This window comes from Pipra filicauda, unplaced genomic scaffold (assembly GCF_003945595.2).
Source record: "Pipra filicauda isolate LSUMZ 115617 unplaced genomic scaffold, ASM394559v2 scaffold748_size112454_pilon, whole genome shotgun sequence".
In the NCBI taxonomy this organism is placed as follows: Eukaryota; Metazoa; Chordata; class Aves; order Passeriformes; family Pipridae; genus Pipra; species Pipra filicauda.
The window spans coordinates 29,013-52,896 of record NW_024104918.1 but is presented as its reverse complement, the minus strand read 5'-3'; the positions used below and the strand labels follow the sequence as shown (position 1 = coordinate 52,896).

At 49.8% G+C, this 23,884-nt stretch overlaps 2 protein-coding genes across 3 annotated transcripts in view; one reads left to right on the top strand and one right to left on the bottom strand.

Annotated features, from left to right (window-relative positions):
- Positions 1 to 1,742: 1,742 nt before the first annotated feature.
- Positions 1,743 to 6,100, bottom strand: RLBP1 (retinaldehyde binding protein 1). Its single transcript, XM_027745259.2, has 7 exons — positions 6,050 to 6,100; positions 5,677 to 5,805; positions 5,195 to 5,396; positions 3,924 to 4,102; positions 3,096 to 3,254; positions 2,344 to 2,454; positions 1,743 to 2,233 (listed from the first exon to the last, which is right to left on the bottom strand). The coding sequence occupies exons 1-7, from the start codon at positions 6,059 to 6,061 to the stop codon at positions 2,075 to 2,077; spliced, it is 951 nt and encodes a 316-aa protein (XP_027601060.1). The 5' UTR covers positions 6,062 to 6,100; the 3' UTR covers positions 1,743 to 2,074.
- Positions 6,101 to 9,368: 3,268 nt separating this feature from the next.
- The window catches only part of FANCI (FA complementation group I), a 24,431-nt gene continuing 9,915 nt past the window's right edge, over positions 9,369 to 23,884 (top strand). The window contains exons 1-23 of one of the 2 annotated variants that reach the window (XM_027745256.2): positions 9,369 to 9,481; positions 9,561 to 9,633; positions 10,239 to 10,369; positions 10,758 to 10,914; positions 10,992 to 11,049; positions 11,488 to 11,529; positions 11,817 to 11,940; positions 12,819 to 12,904; positions 13,083 to 13,215; positions 13,455 to 13,547; positions 14,045 to 14,181; positions 15,000 to 15,180; positions 15,728 to 15,815; positions 16,708 to 16,838; positions 17,480 to 17,550; positions 18,449 to 18,563; positions 18,947 to 19,069; positions 20,164 to 20,232; positions 21,471 to 21,572; positions 22,368 to 22,550; positions 22,645 to 22,766; positions 23,164 to 23,328; positions 23,593 to 23,772. In XM_027745256.2, the coding sequence (XP_027601057.2) occupies positions 9,398 to 9,481; positions 9,561 to 9,633; positions 10,239 to 10,369; positions 10,758 to 10,914; positions 10,992 to 11,049; positions 11,488 to 11,529; positions 11,817 to 11,940; positions 12,819 to 12,904; positions 13,083 to 13,215; positions 13,455 to 13,547; positions 14,045 to 14,181; positions 15,000 to 15,180; positions 15,728 to 15,815; positions 16,708 to 16,838; positions 17,480 to 17,550; positions 18,449 to 18,563; positions 18,947 to 19,069; positions 20,164 to 20,232; positions 21,471 to 21,572; positions 22,368 to 22,550; positions 22,645 to 22,766; positions 23,164 to 23,328; positions 23,593 to 23,772 (2,648 nt within the window). In that variant the 5' untranslated portion in view covers positions 9,369 to 9,397. Of the gene's footprint in view, positions 9,482 to 9,560; positions 9,693 to 10,238; positions 10,370 to 10,757; positions 10,915 to 10,991; positions 11,050 to 11,487; positions 11,530 to 11,816; positions 11,941 to 12,818; positions 12,905 to 13,082; positions 13,216 to 13,454; positions 13,548 to 14,044; positions 14,182 to 14,999; positions 15,181 to 15,727; positions 15,816 to 16,707; positions 16,839 to 17,479; positions 17,551 to 18,448; positions 18,564 to 18,946; positions 19,070 to 20,163; positions 20,233 to 21,470; positions 21,573 to 22,367; positions 22,551 to 22,644; positions 22,767 to 23,163; positions 23,329 to 23,592; positions 23,773 to 23,884 lie in introns of those variants that run through there. The other variant, XM_039389593.1, reaches the window with a different exon arrangement.

The window sequence follows — 23,884 nt, the reverse complement described above, 5'->3', positions numbered from 1 at the left end:
AACCTTTCAGCTGCTGGCAGAAAAAACAACAGCAACTCCTGCCAGGACAGTGACACCTTTGAGCCCAGAGTATACAAAAGCACTACTCACCTGACACTTAAGAGCTCACTGATGTGTGGTTCATTATCTACAGGCCAAGTGAGATAGAGGTGGAGGGTAACTTGGACTTGTGAGTCCTTGGGGCAGCAAGGTTGGGACAGGACTGTTGCTGCTCTTCCCTTGTAATGGGAATTACTTTGTGGGAATTGTTTTGGGCTTCATCTCTAGTTTACTGGCCATTGAGATTTAGCTGTTAGTTCTGCTTTAAACCCGCTTCCTGGCTTGGTCAGAGTCACTGCTCCCTGCTCTGTTTGCTGTGCTGTTCTGTCTCCCTGTCAAAGCAAGCTACTGGCTGACAATCTGTCCCAGCAGTGGTGAGCAGCCACAGGGACCTCACAAAATCTGTCACTGTCTAAGTCCCAGAGGCAGCGGTGTGGCACTTCTGTCTGTATGGTTTTGTTGGGTTGTTTGTTTTTTGTTTCCTTTTCCTGTTTTCACAAGCTGCAATTGCTCTGACTCCCAGGCAAGCTGTGCTGTTGTGTTTGCACTGGCCTGATGGTTGCAGAGTTGTCACACGTGGTTTCCTTGGGATGGCTCCAGATGCAATAAGGAGCCAAATGAAGCCAAGAGGTGCCTTTTGCTCTCCCTCTGGCCTCTCGCACAAGGTTGGCACAGCCTCAGGCTGGGACTTGCCATGCATGGCCTCACCATGCTGCTGGGGCTGGAGCAAACAGATTTAACCCCAGTGGCCTCTGGCCAAACAGGCCCCATCTTCCCTGTGGCTTCAGAGCCCGCGTCCTGTTTGGTTTGAGCCTGAGCCAGTGCCCTGATGAATGTGGCTCTTGTCAGTGCCCTCCACCTCAGCCAGCTTTGGGGGGGAGGGCTGCTCTGGCTGATGAAAGATGAAGATGGGAGGGGGGACAGAGCACACTGCAGGACCGGGATGAGGTAACCCAGGCAAAGACGAGTAACTTGCTCCTCTCCCAAGCCCTGCTGCTGACCAAGGGAGAAGATGGTCTAGAAATGGGTATCTGATCGGCTCCTTGGAGGAGGTGCCTGGTTCATGGACCAGAACAGACTGCCTTGCCTGGACAGCTACTTCTGCCTCCCTCCTCCCCACCCAGGTTCTGCTGACTCCACATTAGCAAGGTCAAATTAGCATCAGGCACAGCTTGTTTACTGGGCCGGGACCCTCCTCTGCCCTCCACCCTGGCTTTTGGTTGAGCTTCCCTGACTAAGCTCCCTCTCACAATGCAGTGCTAGGAGAAACAGCTTTTGAAGGATTTAGGAGGGTGCATTCTGCTTGTCTTTCATTATTCTGTGCTTGAAATCCATCTCCTAGTCTCTGGCTGCTGCAGCCTCCGTTCCTCCTCCCTGCCTGCCTGGCTGAGTAGGAATTAGGCACAGCCAGCTCTGCCCCAATTGGGTTTTTCTTTGCATCTTTTGGGCTGTTTTCTCCTTCCTGGTTAGGGCAGGTGACTAAGAATTGGAGGTCCTTGCTCAGGTAGGGGTGGGACTTGATCTGGGATGCAGGGGGGATGGAGACAGACAGCTCCTTGGTCCTTGTGCCAAAGGGTAGTCAGTGATGAGGGACAGGGGTCTCCTACGAAACACTGACACTCCTGGCCTCCTTAAAACCACCAACACAGCCAGTGCCCAAAAAGCTGCGTCCCTGTTCCTTACCACGAGGGACCCCAGAGCTCTGTTGTTAAACACTTTATTTCTCCCTCGCTGTAGCCCTCCCTTCCCAGAGCAGACACTCTCCTGTCCTCCCCCCACAGCTCCAGGGAGTGCTGTGGGAGGGGACTGGTGGCCTCCTTTCTCTGCTGGCTCCCAAGGGAAGGGCCCGGGAGGGACAGAGCTGCCGGGCAGCCCCGCTGCCTGGAGTGGGGAGGGGAGGGACAGGCGTGGAGCAACGCGCCCAGAGCGCCTCGTCACGAGCAGTCACTCGACCAATGCTACAGAAAGGAGGTGGCTGGGGTTAGGGGGCCACCTCTGATGCTACTGTACAGGGCAGGGGGAGCAGGCCCCTACTTTAGAGAGCTGTGTCTTCAGACTCGATGCGGGGCCCAAAGAGCTTCTCTGCAGTTGCTTTGCCGTCATACTTGGGCAGGTTGCCACCAAAGTCTGCTGGCAAGATGTCAGCATCGATCTCCTGGTAGAAGGACTCCAGCTCCTCCCCGTGCACAAAGACCTGGAGGGAGATGGGAGTGACTCTCAGCAGAAGACTGGAGCCATTCTTCCCAACTGCTCTGTTTCACCCAGGGATGTGCCTTTGCCTCCAGGTCCCTTTCCCACACTCACCCTCTCCAGCAGTTTGCTCTTCAGGAATGGTTTGACCACGTTGTAGGTGGTGGTGAAGTACCAAGGCTGGTGGATGAAGTGGACGGCCTTGAACCGTGCTGGGAAGGAGTCCTAGGATCCCAAACCGAGACACAGATGGTTACAGATGGTGCCCAGATCTGGGCAGGCAGCAGTGGTCACCCCAGCATTGCCACAGCTCTCCTTGCCCAATCTCCCCTTCTCTGTTTGATGACCCCTTTGTGTTCTGACCCAGAGGATCAGCCATCCCAGTCCCAGGAGCACCAGGAAACTGAAGAGCCTCCTAGATAGCTCATTGCTCCCACTCCCTGAGAAGGATTACATCTCTGCTGTCCTCCTTCCCTGGGGAGAGCTGAGTCTTTGGCCTCTGGTCCAAGGACAGAAGTCCTGAAGTGCCTGTAAGTCTCCATCCAGCCTGGGTAGGGCTGGGCTGAGAGGTTGGTAAGGAAAGACCTCCAGGCTGTGCCATAGGATGTTGCAAGTGATGGTACTACTTCTGGTCAGACTTTTGAGAGGGCAGGGAGATGGGGTGGGAAAATTAGGATCCATTTTGCAAGGATTAAGCCAATTAGCTGGCAAGGCAAGGAGGGGGTGATGGGAAACAGCCTCTCCATGATGCCTTCTCATTGTGCCATTGTGGTGGCAATCCTAAACCCTCCTGCCTCCCTTCCCTAAGCTCTCTGTTCCACCAGGCCCCTCTCTGCCGCTGCTGGGCGCAGACTTGGCCACCTCACCTGCAGCATGTCCACCATCTTCTTGAGCTCAGAGGGTTTGATCCCTGATGCCTGCTGCATGGTGAAGCCCTTGAAATTCTCAACAATGCAGAACCCATTGATCTGGGTCTCTTCATTTTCCAGCAGCTTCTCCAAGATAATACAATAGGCACGAAGGATCTAATGGAGAGGAGAGACAGTGGGGTCTTGTATGAGGTCTCGTCTCTAATAGGAACCTGCTGTAGGAATCAGGAGGTTCCCAGGAAGAGTCCCATAGAGTGTTAGCCAGGGTCTGCTTGTCACAGCCAGCCCCAGGACTTCAGAGGAGGGAGGGCATTTCAGGGGATGTTCAGCCACCACCATATTCCCTTTCAAGGTAGGAGCATCTCAGATCTGGATCAATGATACGTTGCAACCAAATTCAGAGTTAAGCAGAAAACGGAGCTGAGAGAAGCTGTGAGTTACGTGCCTGGAGACCTCTTTGCCAAGAAGCCCTTTCTGTGCCCTCAGCTTCCTCCTCTGCCCTGTACATGCCTCCTTTCTGAAGGACCTTCTTTTAATGGCGTGGTGCTTTTCTTCACCCCATGTTACCTGGGCTGGGGGATGTACACCCCAAATTTGGTCCGCACCTTGCACTGCACTGGAGGGGAAGGAAGGGGAACACTTTCGGATGGGCCATGCTCTCCCAGGCTTCCTCAAAGGATAAATTCAGAGGGCTACAGATTGGCTTCAACCCGGATGTGTGTGTGGACATGCATGTGTGTGTAAGGATGCTGTGCTCAGACCTGCCAGCAGGAACAGTCCTGGAGCGGGACCCCACCCTGCTCTGGGTGTCTGAGGTGAACTGACCTCATCGAAGGTGATCTCCTCATAATCCCAGTTCTCGATGTTGAAAAGCATCACCACTCGCCCATGCTTGTCCCTGCTGGCCAGGATGCCGGGATACCCGGCCTCGATGGTGCTGCGCACGGCCTCGGGGCTCAGGTTCTCAAAGAGCTCGGGGTACTGCTGGCGGAAGTTCACGTAGCCTGGGGAGAGGCAGAAATTGAGAGGACAAGGGCTGCTTGCCCAGCCTCAGGCAGCTGGGGGAGCTGCCACAGATAGGATGGACTGGCAACAGTAAGATGTCAGTCCTGACCCCCAGAGCTCTGCCTGGGGTCCACATGGGTCAGGACTCCTCCAGCAAAGGGGGGGGGGAAAGAAGCTCAGCAGCAGACCAGCCCCAGCATGACCGGTGTTATCCTCCCCTTGCTGGGAGCTTCCCATACCTGCCTTCTGTTCAACACCTCAACAAGCAGATAAAGTAATTTTCCCCCCCATTTCCCTTCTCTCCTTCCTCTCTGTTTGGGTGACATCCCCCAGCTCCCCTCTCTTGGTACCCTGCAGGCACGAAATAAGGAATTTCGTCCTGGGAAAATGCAGGCAAACAAAACAGCTCGTTTGGGAGCCAGCACTGATAATTACAACTCATTATCTCCCAAGCTGACACAAAGAAGAGCAGAGCTGGAGCCAGGCAGGTCCCAGTCAGCAGCCAGCCTCCAGGCTGCCCTCCTGCTTCTCCTCCACCCCTATGGGTCACTCCATCCATCCCTATGGATGAGGGGGTGCCCCAAGCCCTCCAGCCTGCCCCCAGCCTTTGAGGTGTCCCAGGGATGCTAAACCACCCAAGGAACTATGCATAGAAGCATCGTGGGGTGTAGGACTGGCTCCTTACAGGGGTACAGAGGGGTGAGTATAGGGCATGTATAGGGCATAGGGATCTCAAGGGGATGCAGCCCAAACCGTCTGGGTTTTCTGCACAAATGAAACATCCTGACACCACCAAATGCATTTTTTTTTCCATTTTGTTTGGTAAATTGGCAAGGAATGGCATTACCCTGGTGTTGCAGGATACCTGGCATTACCCTCACTTATTTCTTTCCCCATCCCAGCTCTTTCTGAGCCCCCCAGCCCTGTCTTTTTCTATTTATCCTTTCTCTTCGTCCCCTTTCTGTGCCAGGGTCCTGCTCTGCCATCCCAGCCCAGACTGGGGGCCTAGGAGGCACCAGCACAGAGCTGGGGGGCTGCTGGTGGACGTACCCCACCCTCACCCAACATCACAGCCCTGGACCCCTCCCCACCTTTCAGCAGCTCATAGGCCCTGTGGACATCGAACTTGCGGGCGCGGATGAAGCGGAGCAGGAAGGAGTCGTCCTTCCCCTGCACCTTCTCAGCCACCGCCTTGCAAACGTCGTCGCCGCTCGCCTGCTCCTGCACCAGGTCCCGCAGCGCCTTCACCGCCACCCCCCTCTGCTCCTCCGTCTCGTTCAGCTCGTCCTTCGCCTGGGGGGAGCAGAGAGGGCACCCAGCTCAGTGATGCCCCACACAGGTTCTAAAACACCCCGGAGGTCATTTAGGCACCCCAAACCCAAGGGAGGACAGTCAAGCTCCTTGCAGTATCTCAGCACAGGGAGGGCAGGCTCACCCAAGTCCCCTGCTTGGAGTCGCTTTGGGGTTAGCGCATCCCCAAATGTAAGAGCTGGTCAAGGGTCTCCTCTGCCACCTGAGAAGGAGCAGGAGCCTTGGGCTGCAACTGCCCCCCACTCCCCACAGCCGCCCTCACCTTCTGCAGGGTGTGTGGGGGGATCTTCTCGCACTTCCCGAAGACGGGGCCATGGTCCTTGGTGGTGAGGCGCTCCAGCTTGGTGCGCAGGGCCTGCTCCTCCTCCGAGACGATCCGGAACGTGCCCGTCTGGGGGTGAGGAGAGCATGTGGGGTCTCCCCAGCCAGCCCCCAGCTCCCTGCCCCACTGCAAGTGTCCTGGGGCAGGGAGAGCCTCCATGCATGACCCAAGAAGATGCAATGGGATGGGGATGGACTGTGTGCTGCCCAGGCTCCCCACTGCAGGCTGAGAGCAGCTGAGGGGGCAGGGGGTACACAGCAAGGAGGGGTTGCTGAGAGCCTAAAGGATGGGGCGGTGTGGGGGCAGTACTCACAACCGCAGACATGTTGTCCTCTGTCCTCTGTCAGCTGCAGGACACTGTGAGAGGGAAGGAGGAATCAGCAGTGCTGGTGATCCTAACGATTTCTGCAGAGCTCCTATGCCCCATCCCCTGCCCCTCTTGCTCAGACAGGGGTAGAGATGGGTGCCCCAACCCTCCTCAGCTCCATCACCTACTGTCTGTATCTCTGCCTGCCTGCAGAGACTGAGCAGCCTGGAGAAACACCACAGATGTTTGAAAAAGCAGCTTGAAAATATGTGCATTGATCATCTGATACCTTCATATGTTTTTCTCACTCTGCCTTTCCTCTGGAGGCTGGGGACATCTCATGGGAACCCCCAACACTGAGCTCACACAGCAGTGTTCTGTCTCAGACCACCTTCACACAAGCAGAGGTGAGCACCCAGCTTTGTTCAGGCAGCCAACTCATCCTTTTATTGCCTTTTGTTTCTACTACCAAAATAAATAATATCCCCAAAATAAATAATTATCCCCAAAGAGTTTCCCACACCCTCGAGTCCAACTGCTCCAGCCCAGAGCCCACCACCAGCTGCAAGGCTGGACCATGAGCCTCTCGGCATCTTGCCAATGCAGTCTTGGTGAAACAACTTGTTCCCATCCCTCGGGAGGAGAAGGAGAACTGCCTTCATCCTATCTCCAGCATCTTCCCCAGCCTGTGCTGGGCTGTAGGACCAGCTCTAAGCTCAGGCTGTGCGAGGGATGCTTGGCTCCAGCATTTGGCTCAACCATCTCCCAAGGGCATTCTCTTTCCCTCCAGCTCCTGGGGAAGGGACAGGCATCCCCTTTTTCCAGGTAGTAAAACCAATCCAAGTGCTAGAGGTACCAGGTTAAGTGAGGGCTGGGTGACAGTCTTCAGTGCAGTCCTTTCCGGTGGAAAGAGTTCTGGATACTCACCAGGGAGAGGAAAAGCTGAACTGTCCACAGAAGGTCAGTGCACAGGGCCGAGGTGGACGCAGGGATGGTGAGGCCAGAGTGGAGCAGTGAGAAAGCCGGGCGAAAGCTTTGTAGAGTCACCGGGTTGGGATTAGACCGTCACAAGGCATCAACTCACTGCAGCTTTGTAATTAAGTCAGCACAACCCAGGCAAAAAAACCCATTAAAACATTACAAAAGGCAGCTGAGGAGAAGGAAGGAGGGAGCTGGGGCTCGGCCGGCCAGCGGGAGCGTGCGTGGAGAGGCGGGCTGGGATGCCGGACCCGATTAACAAAGTATAAAAGCTCCTTGTTGTGTAACTCGCTCATTAGCGCGGGGCAGGGGCAGAGGCAGGTGGTGGGCAGCCTGCCATCCCAGCCTGCTCCCCGGGGAAAGCAGGACAGGTCTCTTCCCCAGCTTCTGCCCCAAAAGCTCTGGAAAGGTCCTGCTGTGGATTTGGCTGTGTGGGCAGAGTCCGACTGCAGGGACAGGACTGTGGCAGAGGATGGTCCTGGGACTGGTCTGTCCTGGAGCTCTCCAACTCCTCCCCAGTGAGGCCACCCAAATCAGCATCCATATGGGGCCCCTTTCAGCTTTTACAATAAAAAAAACATGGCCAGAATTTTTACAACATCCTCAAGTGCTTGGAGCTTTGGGAACTGGAACCCATTTAATTTCCAGGGTGATGCCACAGACCTGTGAGGGAGGGGAGCCCTGGGAAGTGGTAGGGACCACAGTGAGTCCACATGTGGGTGCAGTGGGATGGTAAAATGAGTTTTTCTGGGACGCCCCAGTACGCTGAAGCTGCATAGAGCAGGAGAGCCCTTGTAGCCTTAACTCTTTGGGTCCGGGATTGTGGGAGCTGGGTGAGGATGTGGTGAGGATAGAGCTGTGCTCAAGCTCAGGAGAGGAGCTCAGCTGCACTCTTACAGCGATGCGGATTTTGGGGAGGTGGCAGGGCAGGGCTAAGCACCAGAGCAGGGCTGAAGTGGCTTACACAAGGCATGTTTTGTAATGCCTCTGGGATTTACGGATTTGAGTTCCACACAGGGATGTCCTGCAAACAGAGCTGAGACCCCATTGTGAGGGAGGGAGGAGGAGGAAGGCACGAGACTCCAGATGAAAGGCGAGGGTGCTGCTGATGGAAAACTGGGACTTGTGCCAAACCCCTGAGCAGTGCTGCCATGGCCAGAGGCACAACAGCCAGAGGCACTGGGCACTGCCCTTCAGAGGAGACCCTCAACCCTCCTGCCCCCTTTCAACACCAGCCCTGGTGCAAGGCTCAGCTCCCTCCTACAGCTCGTTGGACCTCTGTCTGCAGCCCAGCGGGCAAGACAGTGCACAGTGGGGGGACACTGTCAGTGTAGGGGTTCCCAAACAGACCCAACAGTGCTCTATTGGGGTGGCAGAGAGCACCAGAGTGACCCTTGGGCCACCTGGGCACCCTGGTCATCATGTTCATCACAGATGAAGTAGTTTTGCAGGCACATGTAGAGCCCCTGGCATCATCAAATGAGTGCTTTCTCCTGGGAATAGGGGTCTCAAGGAAAGGGGTGGCAGCCTCAATGGGGACCTACCCTGGAGTGTTGTGATGGAGCCCTAAGGGGATCTCTCTCTCAGGTCTGGTTATCCCCCTCCCCACGGGCCCTGGCCCGGGGCAAACCCGCTTCCCTTGCTTGGCAGCATCAGCTCCCACTCCACGTGAGCACGGGGCTTGTGAAAGCTCCCACGATGTGCTGGCACCGGATCTTTTGGCTAAATCCCACTGCTTAAAGGCGGGCTAAACCTCCTGGTACGCCCAAGGCCACCCCTCACACCCCCCGGAATTAAGGGGCTTTTACTCAAATGTATCCTCACGCCACGTGGGTGGCACTCGCGGGGCCGGGTGCCGCTGATGCAGGGTGGCCCTGAATGGGCACTTTGTGCCAAGCACCTCAGTGCCCCCTTCCAAACTGCCTATCTCATGTGCCTGCACCCCATGTCACCCAGCATCCCACTCTGCACCCCACGTGCCTGCACCCCACTCCATACTTCTTCAACTCCATGAACTTTGCTGTGCGAGTGACCGTGCACCAGGAACAGATTGCCCACAGAGGTTGTGGAGTCTCCCTCGCTGGAGATGTTCCAGAACCGTCTGGACACAGTCCTGTGCCATGCGCCCTGGGACCATCCAGCCTGAGCAGGGGGGTTGGGCCAGGTGACCCCACTGTGGTCCCTTCGCACCTGACCCATCCTGCGACACCGCGCCCCGCGGGACTCGAACCCGCGGTCCCGAGGGCGGCCCGGGCGAGAAGGGAAGCGCGCGCCAGGGGCGGGAGCTGTTTCCCGGGTGACGCGCGGGCGCTTCCGGGCGGGAATTTCGGGGTGACGGAGGCGCGGCCCGGGGGTCCCGGGCGGCCCCTTGTCCCCATGGCCCAGCGCATCCTGTCGCTGGCGGCCGAGGAGAGCCCCGAGCGGCTGCAGGAGGCCCTGCAGAGCCTGGGCGAGGCCGAGGTGCGCGGGGAGCGGGGGATGCGCCGCCCGGGCAGCGCCGCGGGCGGGGGGCGGCTCACAGCGTCCCCTTCTCTTGCAGCTGGGCGAGATGGTGACCAGGCAGGCGCTGAAGGGCAGGGAGACGGCGGCTCTGCTGAGAGGGATCTTCAAAGGTGGGTGATGTCTGAGCTGCTCTCAGGGGGCTGCGGCTCCAGCGCTGCTCACAACACAGGTGGGTGCAGCCAGTGCTGAACAGCACATGGAAGTGTCACTTTTGTTGTAAAAACCCACTCGTCAGGGCTGTCACAGGGAAACAAGACACCCGAAAAAACATAGCAGATAGCAGACTGGACTAATAGAGTTGTAATGAGCTTGTGATAAGTGGGATTTATTTTGGGAGCACTTAGACACCTTGGAGTAAGACTGAGCTGGCCAGCTGAAAAACAGATTACCAGGCTGGTTCTTCCTGACATTTTTACGGTTCCTGATGTCTGGCATCAGGTTGGGTGAGCCACAGGGTGTGATAACAATGTTGAGTGCTTCAACTACTTTATCCAAGAGATTCTCATTTTCTGTGCTCAGTTTTCTTTTTTTATTATTATTTGGGGTTTTTTTATTTTATTTATTTGTTTTTATTTGTTTTGTCAGATAGATAAAATAGGGAGTTGCAGTCAGGTGACAGTTTATCCCTACTGATTTCCTGTAGTTTAGCAACATGTTGTTACTTGCATAACTTTTTTTTCCTATTCTTTCCTCTCTATTATTTGCTTGCTATAAGGCTCCCCCTGCTCTCAGCGAAGTGGTGTTCTCAGGAGACTCCAGGTTTACAAGCACTGTGTCCCACTAGTGGAGTCAGGAGACCTACATTTGGGCAAGGTGTCTGAAATCATAGGACTGCTGATGCTGGAGGTAAAGCTCCTTTAGGCTGGCTTTCCTGGGCTCTGCTGGGTATCATTTCATATGTGGATTGAGATACTTCACTAAACCACTGAGGAAAATGAGTTGTGTCCTTTCCACAAATCTTCCGTGGACTAAGTTAGCTGGTGTTGGAGTTTGCTCTGTGTGTGAATTTGATTATCTTTGGATATTTAGTCTTAAAAATTCCAAACCTATAATCACATCATCTTGATTTACTGCTCTGTTCTATAAACCAGGGAACTCGGGGCTGAATTCCTATTTAAGGGGAGCATTTCACTGTGAGAAATGTTATCTTCAGCTGGTTTTTGGTGACAGTTTGGATGTACGTGTGGAATTCTGTGCACAGCGTCAGGCTCTTTCCTGTTGCATGTCCTCCCAGGCCCGCCAGCTGCCAGGCCACGCATTGGCTGAGCTTGCCAACCTGTTTGTTGATGTTATTAAAGGCGGCAGCCTCTCTAACGGGAAATCCTTGGAGCTGTTTTCCACTGTTCTCACTGTACTGGCCAGTTCGAAGGAGAGCCTGGCTTATGGGAAAGGTAACCCCCATCAGCTACTTCTCCTGCACCTTGTCCTCCCTTCCTCTGGAGCCAGCTCCTTAGTCTTGGTTTTTCAGGTGAACTGAATGGGGAAGAGTTTAAGAAGCAGCTGATAAATACCCTCTGCTCCAGCAAGTAAGTACATCTGCCAGCTCTTTTCATGTGGCAAAACATTGTGTTTCATTGTTTTGAAAAAGGCATCCACTATGAGCTGTGTGTCCTGTTCTGTCATCTTTGAATCTGTGCCCTCTGTGACAGTGTCTTCTCTGACTGGGAAGGCAAGGGAGCACCCTGTTCCCAGATCTGGTGAGACCGTTGCATGAACTGGTCTCAGGAAGTGCTTGTTTTTATTCCTTTCTTGGTATTTGTTATTGTAAGGGCTGGGGCGGTTCAGAACCATTGTAAATGTGGGTGGTTAGGGTGGTGCTGATGAGTTCTGGCGGAAATCTGGCTTCTAATCTTAGTATCAGAATGTAACAGGGAAATGGTGACATTGAATAGTTGTGTAGGAGGGAAGAGATAAATGATAATTCTGCTTGCTCTTAGTCTTCTAACATATCTTTGTTTCACCAGGTGGGATCCTCAGTGTGTAATACATCTTGCCAACATGTTCAGGTAATTATTTTTCCCTTCAACATCAACACTACCTTATGCTGTGATCATGTCCATGTCCTATTTAACATGTAGTTTGGGGCAAGTAGGAATAGGAGGTCTGACCATAGCAGGTACAGCCCCATGGGTGGTTGGTCGATGAACATCCACACCAGATCCATGTGGATACAAAACACAGCTGTGCAGGCATGTCCCAAGGGCTGGGCATGGCATTGTGGTTTTGTTTCCATGTGTGAGTGAGCCTTGGAAATTAACAATATAGTAATGAATAAGAATCTTTGATTCAACAGGGATATTCCACTATCAGGAGAGGAGCTGCAGTTTGTGGTTGAAAAGGTCCTTAGGATGTTCTCCAAATTAGACCTGCAGGAAATTCCCCCTCTGGTCTATCAGCTGCTGCTGCTTTCTGCAAAGGTAAAAGTTCATGGGAGCTGGATTTCCTCTAAGCTTATACCATCAGAAAAAAAATGTCCAGACTAATCTATAGGCTGGATTTGGACAGGGATTCTGATTGTTCCCAAACCATGCTGTAGGGACACAATGGGACATCAGTAGGTTTTCTCTAACTGCCTCTAGCCTGAAGAAGCTGCCTGCTCAGAGAAAGAAAGGACCTTGATCTTCCTTGTGGGAAAAGAAGGAAACCTTTGGGAAATAAGGGATGAGCAGAGACCTAGCAGACAGCAGAGAGGATTGTTTTTTTTATTGTTCTCAAGTGTGGTTTTGCTCACTCTCTGTGATCTGCACACTATAATAATAGCTCATGCAGTGTGACTGTCTTCTGGGCTGTTGTCTGACTTGTACAGGGAATGTGTCATCTACTGTGTTCTTCCTCCAGAGCAGAGCACATCTCTGCCCTTTGACAGGGTGATCTGCCTCTTTTGCTTACTTCATTTGTGATCCAGTCAAAGACAAATTATATGTGTGTTATAGGAGGTCATTTGGGTCCCCTAGCCAAAATGTATTGTTAGATTTAAAGTTAGGAGTTTGAAAGCCTTCTCAATTGATTAAAACATAAAGGATCCTTTCTAATTAGTAACAACTTCAAAAAAAAAAAAAGGCAATCAGAGCATCTGAAAGCTTGAGTTTCTTCCAGCTCTTCAATAAGTGCAGTCAAAAGAAATATGCAAACTGGAAATCTGAAAATGAGCCACACAGGAGTCCTTCCCTGCCTCAGCAATTTATGGAGGGAAATGAAGGATACCATGATATTTGTGATAGGTGTGGGAATAGAGTGTAATTCTCTGGGATACTGCAGGCCCTGCAATGGCTTAATGTAATGTTCTGTCTTGCAGGGCAGTAAGAAGACTGTTTTGGAAGGAATCATCAGTTTTTTCAATCAACTGGATAAGAGACAGAAGGAAGAACAGAGGGTACCACAGTAAGTTCCTGCACTGTTATCCCCTTTCTTTACTACCCGGATATTTGTAGTCACCCTGGTCCTGTCCAAGGTTCCTTGAATTTGAATTGTTAAACCTTGTACAAATACGTCCTTCTGGATCCATAAGAAATGATTTATGGCTTTGGATGGCTTGGTTTTTTTTCTGATAAAACTACAGGTCAGCAGACCTTGAGGTAGCCACAATGCCCCTGGACCAGCTCCGCCACGTGGAAGGCACCGTTATTCTCCACATTGTTTCTGTCATCAACCTGGACCAGGACCTGGGCGAGGAACTAATCAGACATCTGAAGGTATGGCAGGATGGAGCCATTTTCTATCGGTACTATTCTTGAAGATGTTGAAGCAAGGTTTTTAAAACTTAGTTGGTTACCTGGAGAAGGGATTTAATAATTTTTATGATCACAGTCACGTTCTCTTTAACAAGTGTTGTGATACGTTTGAAGAGACATGTACCCGATGGCTTCCTGAACTTGCAGGACACTTCAGTTGAAGATAACAAGCTTTCTGACTGTTCCTTACTGTTTTCTAGACTGAGCAGCAGAAGGACCCTGGTAGAGCCCTGTGTCCCTTCAGCGTGGCTCTTCTGCTGTCGGTTGCTGTAAAACACAGACTGCAGGAGCAGGTATGCGGGTCATAAACTTGCAGAGAACTTCCATGGGGATACACTCTGCACTCCTTGTAAAGGAAAGGAAGCCTGGTTAGGTAGTAGTCCCATCAGAATTAGGCTTAAAATGGTTTCAGGATGCTTGTAGGGAGGCAGTTAGATCATCGGTATGCTGTACTTTACTGAACACTAGAAAAGACCCCAGAGCAATATCACAGTTTTCCGGAGTTGTGGTTCCTGAGGGTTGGTATTGTAGGATGAGAAGAAAAGCAGTCTTCTTTTTCTAATGTTTTGGCTCTGTGTTGGCCACATGAAAAGCATCTGGCAGCAGGTTACCCTCCTTGAAGCACTTAATGAGGCTAGTGTATTTGTCCTGAAAAAGAAGTGAGTTGAGATTTTTGTCAGGCAGTACTGGAACTTGTGCCCTGGCCAGTGCTCTTACTGGAACATACCCAAGACTGTACACGTCCCATTTCAAAGATCATTTCCGCACACTTAATGATTTTATGTTCCAGATATTTGATTTCTTGAAAACATCAATCACAAGAAGCTGCAAGGACCTGCAGTTCCTTCAGGCCTCCAAGTTTCTGCAGGATTTGTTTCCTCAACAATATGATGTAAGCGCTGTAATTCTGGAAGTGGTGAAAAATAGGTGAGTTGTTGCCACGTGCTGCAGAACATTCAGTGGGCTTTGGGAGGGGGGAGAGTTTCAGCCTTGCTAAAATACTCTGGGATGCTAAATACCAAATACCATGTGCTGGCAGGGATCAGTGTCAAAATCCAAAGTTTTTATCCCAGTTTTATGTTGGCGAATTAAAAAAAAAAAAGGCAACAAAATATAGCTGTACAAATCTGCTCCTTTTACCTCAAATCTCAGAATCTGGTGGTACAAAGGACTAAACTAATCAGGACCTGATCTGTTTTTCTTACTGAAACACTTAGAGTGTGAGTCATGCTGCTGGCTGTAGTTTGTGTTCCAATCAAGGCATGAGGGATATGTTCTCTGTTTTCATCCCCCACATGGTTAGTCCTTTAAACATGCTGTGGGATAGCTCTGGTCTGTCACCAGTTGTCCTTTAGTTTGATGGGAGGCATTCCTCTTCTGTCTTTCTCTCCAACTTGAAGATCTTGTGATCGGTAGGATACTTGTGCACCCTGACTGTGACATACTGTTATATTCAGATCAGACCTGAGTGCACATCATTCCCCATAGCAAGGAAGCCTTTGAACTGGAAAGGAAGTCTGATGGAGAACTAGGACTGCAGAAGGTGTTGTGCTGAGCACCTGTCCCTCAGCCTAAAGACAGTCAGAGTTGTGAGGGATGTCATCCTCCCTGCTGTCATCACGTGTCTCTCACTGCTGCTTTGCAACCTGGACGGACTGCAGAAGATTTTTACCTCAAACTGCTCTAATCTAAACTTTCCTGTGACTAAGTTGTTTCTTTCCTGGTCCATTTAATGTTTTCTTCAGTGCATTTGGCTGGGACCACGTTACTCAGGGCCTGGTGGATCTCGGCTTCAGTCTAATGGAATCATATGAACCAAAAAAGCCCTTTGGAGGAAAAGCTGCTGATACCAGTTATGGCCTTTCAAAAATGCCAGCCCAGCAGGCTTGCAAACTGGGAGCAAGTATCCTGCTGGAAACATTTAAGGTAGTGTATGTTTTGGAGAGGTTTTGGGCAGGGAGGGACCTCTATTCTTATTCTCTCTTGGTAAATGGTGTCAAAACCTTGCCTGCTGTATCCATCATGAGTGTTTTGCAAACATTAGTCTCCTATTTGGCCCTCTTCAGCTGGAAGAGGCCATCCTCATAAAGACCTAATCCTACTCTGTTCCATACACAAGTACCATAGTTCCAGCTACTATGGTACTTGTGTAATCCCTATTACAGTTTCCAAGGAACTAGGGAGAAAGTAGAGAAAATCAGAGGTGCAAATAAAATCTGACAAGGTGGGATTGAAACCCATTCTTCTTCACTGAGTTGATAAATTTGCGTCCCACAGACGATTTGCCCCATTATGTTTTGACTGTGCCTCTCTGGTGTGCTGGTTCTGATTGTCCTGGGGTGAAATCTGAGTTGATCTGTGTGGATTTATCTGAAAGGGGCTTCTGGTGACCATCCCAGCTTACCTGTCTTGTGAGGTATGGGAATATCTTTATGTAGTTTTGACTTTTATTTATCGTTCTTTCTCATTTCAGGTTCATGAGCCCATCAGAAGTGAAATTCTTGAGCAGGTCCTGAACAGAGTGCTCACAAAAGCAGCATCTCCTGTCACCCACTTCATAGGTAACAGGAAAGGGAGAAAAATGTGCCGTGCTCCATGGGCAGTCACAACATAGCTCCTCAGAACATGTTAGGGAATCACAGAATGGTTTGGGTTACAAGCCCCATTTGAGTACTGAAAGGCTGCAACAAGGTCTCCACAGAGCCTTCTCTTCTCTAGGCTGAACAACCCCAACTCTCTCAGCCTGTCTCCATAGCAGAGGTGCTCCAGCCCTCTAAGCACTTTTATGCCCCTGCTCTGGACCCACTCATCTATGTCTTTCTTGTGTTGAGGACCCTAGAGCTGGACACAGTACTTCCAGGAGGGTCTTGCCAGAGTGGAGTGAAGGGGCAGAATCACCTCCCTCACTCTGCTGGCTGCACTGCTTTTGGTGCAGCCCAGGATGTGGTTGGGTTTCTGAAGCTCCTGCTGAAATGACCTGAAGCCAAGAAAATCTGTTGTTCCTTCTCCTCTTTCTGAGGTATCAGCTGCATCAGATCACCTTGCATTCATCACAGGTGAAAAACACGTTTGCAGGCAGTTGCCATGGAACAGCTGATGCACAGGAACTGTACCATCAGTCAGTAACCTGTTCCACATTCCTAGCCGTGCCTTCCTCCTTGTCCTTGGGCAAGTGCTTGGGAGCTGCTGGGGCTGCTGAGATATCTGTGCTGCAACCTTTTCTCTTACACCTCAGTGCCCTCTGGTGGGGTGAGGCCCTTCAGCCAGGCTGGGAGAGTTTTACACTTGGTGCCTGCAGCAGAGCTCAGGTTTTCGAAGCTCATCCTGTCACGACCTCTCTGTGTAATGGAAGGTCTTCAATTAGTCTGTAATTCTTAGCTCTACAGACATCTTTTGCTCAGACTTTTCTGGCCCCTTGGCATCAGCTGCTCCTTTTGTCCTTTTATTTTTCAGAGTTGCTGTCCAATATTGTTGTGTCAGCTCCTCTTGTGCTTCAGACTTCATCCTCCAAAGTCACAGAGACCTTTGACAACTTGTCCTTTCTGCCCATCGACACAGTGCAAGGGCTCCTCCGGGCAGTGCAGGTAAAGCTTTGCGTTCCTCCGTGAATATCCTTGCTAGTTTAGTTTCAGCGACAGCTCTGGGCCACAATTATATGCATGATCTGATAACCCTCCTTATAAAATAAGCCTTCATCCTGTGCTGTGGTGTAGCACAGAGCTGTTCTTCAAGCATGGATTTGCATGTGCCCTCTGGCAAAAAGCATATGGTGTGGTCTGGCGTGGGACCGAAGCCGCTCCATTCTGACCTTTCATCTGGAAGATGCCCAGATGCTGCACCCTGTAGAAAACTAAGTATACAGTGTTTAGCTGAACAGCTGTAGCTGTCATGTTGATTTTTCTTCTTCCAAGCTCCGTGTCAGTATTTCTCTTTGACTGGGCAGAGATATTGCCCTGGTGTTAAACTTTTACCTGCTTTGTCCAACCTGGGGATAATGTTTCTTTTCCTAAACCTTGCACTGTGTCCTCACTCACCTGCTAAGATGTCTCACTGCTACAGCTCTATGGGTTTCCTTTTCTATTTTAAAACATTTTGGGTCTCCTACTGTACTGACGACAGTGTTGGAAATGCAGGGCCAGATGGGCCTGAGGAAGATGAGCTCATATGCCCCAAGGGCTTGGCATGCTTTAGTGCTTTTCACTCCAAAGGTTATTTTCCTTTCCAGCCTCTGCTCAAAGTCAGCATGTCAGTGAGGGACTCCCTGATACTTGTTCTCCAAAAAGCTATTTTTTCCAGGTAAGCTGGGAAGGGGATGCTTTGAAAAAATTTCTACAACTCATTTATGGCTTTGGAGCAGAAATATTTTTTTTGTTTTGGCTAAGTGTCTTCTTACTGTGTTCTTCCATAACTAGATGGTGACATCTCCTATCCCTTTATCCTAGGACTGTAATACAGTCACAGCTCTACTGAACCAAGCCCCAGCTGCATGGGCTTTGCAAATTCAGAAAGCTGTTGGAAACTCCAAATAAGCAGGCAAAATTAAAACCAATTCCAACATGTGTCTACACAGCTGAGTACATCCAGGTGCCAGGGAGAGTCTGGAAGGAACCACTGATCAGAATGCTGAGCTGCCACCTTCCCTCTGATCCCTTACACGGTGGTAGAGAAGCAGCCTTGTTATCTTGGGAATGCTTTGAGCAAACCATCCTGCTGTGATCGTGGATTTTCTTGGACAGTGGCTGCCTGTTTATGAATACAGAATTCAGAATTTAGGATTATAATTCAAGGCAAGGGACTTGGTCTTGGGAAAGACCTGGGATTTCTGTGAGCAAAGCAACACACCAGGTTTTTGTTAGGAGTTTTTCTACTCTGAGGTCTGTAAGACTTCCCCATTCCAGCTTTCAAGGGACATTTAATACTTGGGTCTTGGCCTGGGACTCTCCCTCAGTGTGAGAATTGCAAGGACAGAAAGGGAATTGAATATTGTAGGAGTGTAAAGCGAGGGAGTTCCCAACAAATTGCCAAGCTCTTGGCTGTTTGGGACTGTGCTGCCCTTTGGGGAAATACAGTTCTACTGGGCCCAGTCACTCCATATTTGTGGTCTTTTTTTCATTGCTGAGTTGATCTTGTATTTACTTCTGAGCTTCTCGCCTCCATGTTTCCTTATGTTTCTCTTTCGTGCCCCAATTCCCAGGCAGCTCGATGCTCGTAAAGCTGCAGTCGCTGGATTTTTGCTTCTGTTAAGGAATTTTAAGGTTCTGGGCAGCTTGTCCTCTTCCCAGTGCAGCCAGGCCATCGGTGCCACTCAGGTAAGTGCTGTTCTGCAGTTCTTGCTGTGAACATATGAGACAGTCTCATGTCTGACATGCACTGTTTGAAAAAACTCAAGAGGGGAGTGTTTCCCCAAAATGGAAATAAAACTTCAGTAAGGATTAGTCCTGGAAGGAAAGCTTTGGGAAGTGCAATGTGCAAAGAGAAGCTGTTCTAGGGATGTTGCTGTTCAGTCATTCTCTTACAGCACGAAATATTCTGGGGAGCATCCCCACTGCTCTGTGAGGATGATAAGGAGCCTGGAAGCACAGTAAGGACTATTTCAGTGATTGTTCAGGGGCCAGACCTTTTTATCACCTTGCTTCTGTGTTGTGATATCTGAGAATATACCCAGTATAATGTGACTAATATTCCCTCTCAGATCCAGGCAGATGTTCATGCCTGCTATAATTCTGCAGCTAATGAGGCCTTTTGCCTTGAAATCCTGGGCAGCCTGAGGCGATGTTTGAGCCAGCAAGCGGATGTTCGACTCATGTTATATGAGGTAAACGTGGTTTTTTCAGTCTCCTTTTAAACAGCTTTTCTGGAGTCAGGTTCTGCTGCAGCCACAGGTAAACAATGATCACATTGTTGTGGAAAACAGCCTATCAGCTCAGTTATGTTCTTCTTGGGACACGTGTACCAAAAACTGGGTTTTTTTCTCAATCCTTCTGCTTCTTTTTATTTTGGACTATTATAAGCCCAAGGACATGTTGATGTATCTTCCTCAGCTCATGCATTGCTTAAGAGCAAAAATGCGTCAAAGTCTGTCTTCCTGTGTGGTGTGGCCTGGGAAAAGGGGGGTATGTTTGATGCCCAGTGAGGAGGAGTGGTATAAAGGCATTGGATAGATGTGGAGCTGTTGAGAGTTAATTATGGGCTCCAAAGAAAACCCTGAATGTAGAGTATGGAGAAACTTCCTTAGAGACTGTCTTTTCTCCTCTTCCTTTCCAAGTGTCTAGAAAAGCTTGAGTGTCCCTTAGATCTCCTGTGACAAGTGGCCTGTTATAAGGGGCCATTCTTGAGTGTGTGTAACTGTGATATATGATATAACTGTGGGGTACTACCTTGAGGAAAAAAACCATCCAGGTCAGGGAGATTTTGTTTCCTTCTTGACTTGGTTGGATTGACCTTTGGTGAGCTGCAAGTTTTAGATGTGTTTGTCACTGTTGCTAGAAAACTTGAGTGCTTGCTTTATCCATCCACTGAGTTTTCTCAGTCTGCAGGATTTGTTGCCTCCTACAGTTTCCCCACTGGCTTGTTTTGCCTTTGAAGCAGGATTTCACAGTTTGAAGTTGGATCTAGTGCTACTGTTAAATAGCAGTGAAAGTCACTCTGGGCTTGATGCCACCGCTGCTAGGGAGATACAGCTTGTGAGAGGGCCCCTGTGAGGAAATTCATACTCTTTCTGATTCATACCTTCTTTCTGCGGTGCCTTTGCTTTGCCAGGTATGGAGTTGTACACTGAGCACATTGTTACTTCCTCATGGTTCCTTGCAGTGCCAGAGTGTCATTGCTGTCTTATGACGCCAACTTATTGTGTCTGTGGTTCATTTTCTGTGTTGTGTCAACCCACTTGTCCTTCCTTCCTGTCCACAGGGTTTTTATGATGTCCTTCGCAGGAACTCCCAGCTGGCCAGGTCCATAATGGAAACACTCTTGTCCCAGGTAAAGTACTGCTCCGTGGTGGGGCTGTAAGGGACTTTGAGAATTCTGCACTGCAACCAGCACAGCAAACAATTCGGGTTAAATATTGGGGAAAGTAGTTCTCCCATACACTGGAAACATGTTTAAGTGCTGCAACACTGCCCTAAGGAGGTGTTCAAATCCCTTTTATGTTGAAAGAGCAGACTAGGTAAACGTCTGGAGACTGGTTCATAACCTGTCACAGGGTGGAAGAGGAAGGATCTCTTGGAGCCCTTTCCAACCCTTCAGTTCTTAGGTCATGTGGGAAGTGTGAGCCTGGAGAAGTGCTCTGTGCTCTCCCTGTTCCTTAGCAGTGCACAGCAGTTACCCTCCCATACTTCCCTAAGGATGTGTGCTGACACAGTAATTATTACTCCTGTCCTCCCATGGGGAGAATACCCAAGTCCATGTAGGATCTGGGAGGATTAACTCATCCCCCAGCAGTGTTGCTCATGGCAACAAGACAATCACATTTCCCCAGTCCATTGGACAGACTGTGCTTTCTTTGAGACAAGTAATTTTCTTCCCTTTAATCATCCATAGAGTTCATGCTGACTAATTCCAGCTTTCCCATGACAGTACAGGTTCTGGGAAAGGAACATGAACTGAGCTAAGACAGCTTTTGGGTAGCAGAGGGCACTTAACAGGAAGCTGGTGTAAATGTATAAATTTTATGGCATCATTATGCATCTATAACTTTCCCTATTCGGTTCTGTATCGGTACTCAGAGCATATCTCTTTCCTGTGGTGCCAAACAGCCAGGAATTGGTGCAAGTGTGGTCTCATGGGTTTGTTTTCATGCCAAGTGTAGCATCCACAGCTGTCTGCACCTTTAGGCCAGGAAGGTGAGTGCCAGGACAGGGTACTCAGGTGCTCAGGGCAGCAGCAGCAGCTATTGATCCTCACTGTTAAAAGGATGGGTAGCACTGCAGGTGGAGTGCAAGTGGTGTTACATGTCGGGGCAACACACCAGCAGTGGTCAGATTATTTTAGGGCAGTGACATGTCCTGCCTGAGAGGTACATGAGGAACTCAAGAAGGGATTTTAATCACCAGTAGAGCAGATGACGTGGCTCACATATTTGTACTGTCCCATTATTGCAGTGCCAGCTTTCGCTCTTTAAAGTGGGGTACAAAGAATATTGTATTCTATTTTCAAACATCCTAAGAGGCTCAGTTACCAAGTAACTAGTTATTTTTATTTCTGGTTTTCTGTGACAGATAAAGCAATATTACTTGCCTCAACCAGACCTCCTGCCTCCGCTGAAACTGGAAGGATGTATTATGGCTCAAGGAGATCAAATCTTTCTGCAAGAACCGCTGGTAAGAGCTATATTGCCAGGCCACAGCTGCAAGCTCATCTGTTACATAGCATTTGAGTTGTCTTGCTACATGAGCTGAATACCTGGTGCTTCTTCAGCTTCTTCTAGCCTGGAGCGATTCTTTAAATGACAACAGAGCTGGGCATCTCACCCCTGCCTCAGGCTATTTATTAGAGCTCCACTAGCACAGTGGTTATGGGGACCTGTGTGAAAAATGCTGTAGGAATAGTGTAGTTCTGTTATCCACTGTTGAGTTCACCCTGCGGGGTTTTTTTCCCTCCTTCAACTTAATTCCACATAAAATGGTTGTGCAGTGTGTGTGTAGCAGGGGGAAGAATCTGCCCTTTGGTTTTGCTCCTTTGAAATTGTTGGAGATGAGACCTCAACAACTCGTTGGACTTCCAAGAGAACAAATTCAAGTTAATCACTTTGTTTTCCCCTAAGGAAGCTTGTGTGCTGTGCTGCAGTAGCACATGCAGGAATGGAGCAGAGTCTTCAGCTAGAGTGAGAGTCCCTTTGGCATCTCCTTCAGCAGCTGAGGTAGCTGGGTGGAGGGAGCAGTGGGAGTTCAGTTTATACATCTCATCTAGGCAAGAACATTGAAGCTAGAGCTGGGTAGTTCTGTGTAGGATTACTGACCATCTCAATCTAGGAATGAGGCATATTCTTGAGACTCAAGGCAGCTCTGAAGGCAGCTACAGCTCTTTGCATTCAACTATAATAGTCTGGCCCATGTCCACCTCTACCAGTGACCTCCAGCTTGCAGGCTGAGTGCGACTGTGGCTGTTTCCTTCAGGCTCATCTGCTCTGCTGTATCCAGCACTGTCTCGCCTGGTATAAGAGCACTGTGAATCTGTGCCAAGGATCTGAGGATGACGATGAGGAGGAGGAGGATGTGGGATTTGAGCAAAACTTTGAAGAGATGCTCGAATCTGTCACACGACGAATGATCAAGAGCGAGTTGGAAGACTTTGAACTGGTAAATCAAATTTTCAGTTTGACTCAGTGGAAGAAGATGCTGAGCTCTTGTCAGGTTTTGAAAAGATTTTTCACTTGTTTCCTTTGCCTCTTAGGATAAATCGGCAGATTTTTCTCTGTCTTCTGGTGTTGGTGTGAAAAACAACATCTATGCTATTCAGGTGATGGGAATTTGTGAGGTTCTGATTGAGTACAATTTCAACATTGGGAATTTCAGGTAAAACATCAAATCTTACCCTCCAGCACTAGCTGTGCTACTGTTTGCCCATCTCTTTGGAGTACAGCCTCATTGCAGGCACAGGGTGGTAGTGCAAAGACAGAATCAGTGATGTTTTCTGAGTGTGAGTGCCTTGTGGCACAGCCACTCACAGAGCCTTGGGGAGTGTTTTCCTTTTGAATGTCATGTGATGTGGGAGATGGGATCTGACATTTTGTAGAAGAACGGGTCGAGGAGGAATGGATAAGGTATACACTGTTAGGGAGGTGGGAAGATGTCGTATGTCATTGTTTCATCATTTAGGGAGTGTCATTGTTTAATTTGGCAACTGAAGCTTCCAATGGGAAACTCCAAGACTGCATTTTCTCTATTAATGCTTTCTACTACTTCATTGCAGTAAAAACAAGTTTGAGGATGTCCTAGGCCTGTTTACATGTTACAACAAACTCTCTGAAATCCTGAAGGAGAAAGCTGGAAAGAACAAATCTGCCTTGGGCAACAAAACGGCACGGAGCTTTCTGTCCATGGGTTTTGTATCCACTCTGCTCACAGCTCTATTCAGGTGAGAAAGTGTCCAGCCCTCTGTGGAGCAGAGCCAGACATCAATTCAAACCATGTCTTTTAGTGTATTTGGAAAGGCTGGTGGAACTGTGCCCTCCAAGTGTTCACTACAAGCTACCAAAGCACACCTTCCACCCTGAGTTCAGCCAATGATTTTATTTGTAAATATTTGTAAATCCAAATATTTGGATTTTGAATCTCCTAGGCCATTCCCGAGCTTTTATTGTGCATCTTCAATTCTCTGACAGTGCTCTTGGTTCCTCAGGGACAATGCCCAAAGCCATGAGGAGAGCCTGGCAGTTCTGCGCTCCAGCACAGAGTTCCTGCGCTATGCTGTCAGTGTAGCTCTGCAGAAGGTGCAGCAGCTGGAGGAGACGGGACAAACTGATGGACCAGACGGACAAAATCTGGAGAAGATGTTTCAGAACCTCTGCAAAATCACGCAGTGAGTCACTGTGGCAGGTGGGGACATCAGCAATGCATTTTGGGGATTTTTGATTCTCAGGGTTTTGAAAGAAGAATGCAGTCCAACCTCCCAGGTTGAGGTCTTTGCCTTT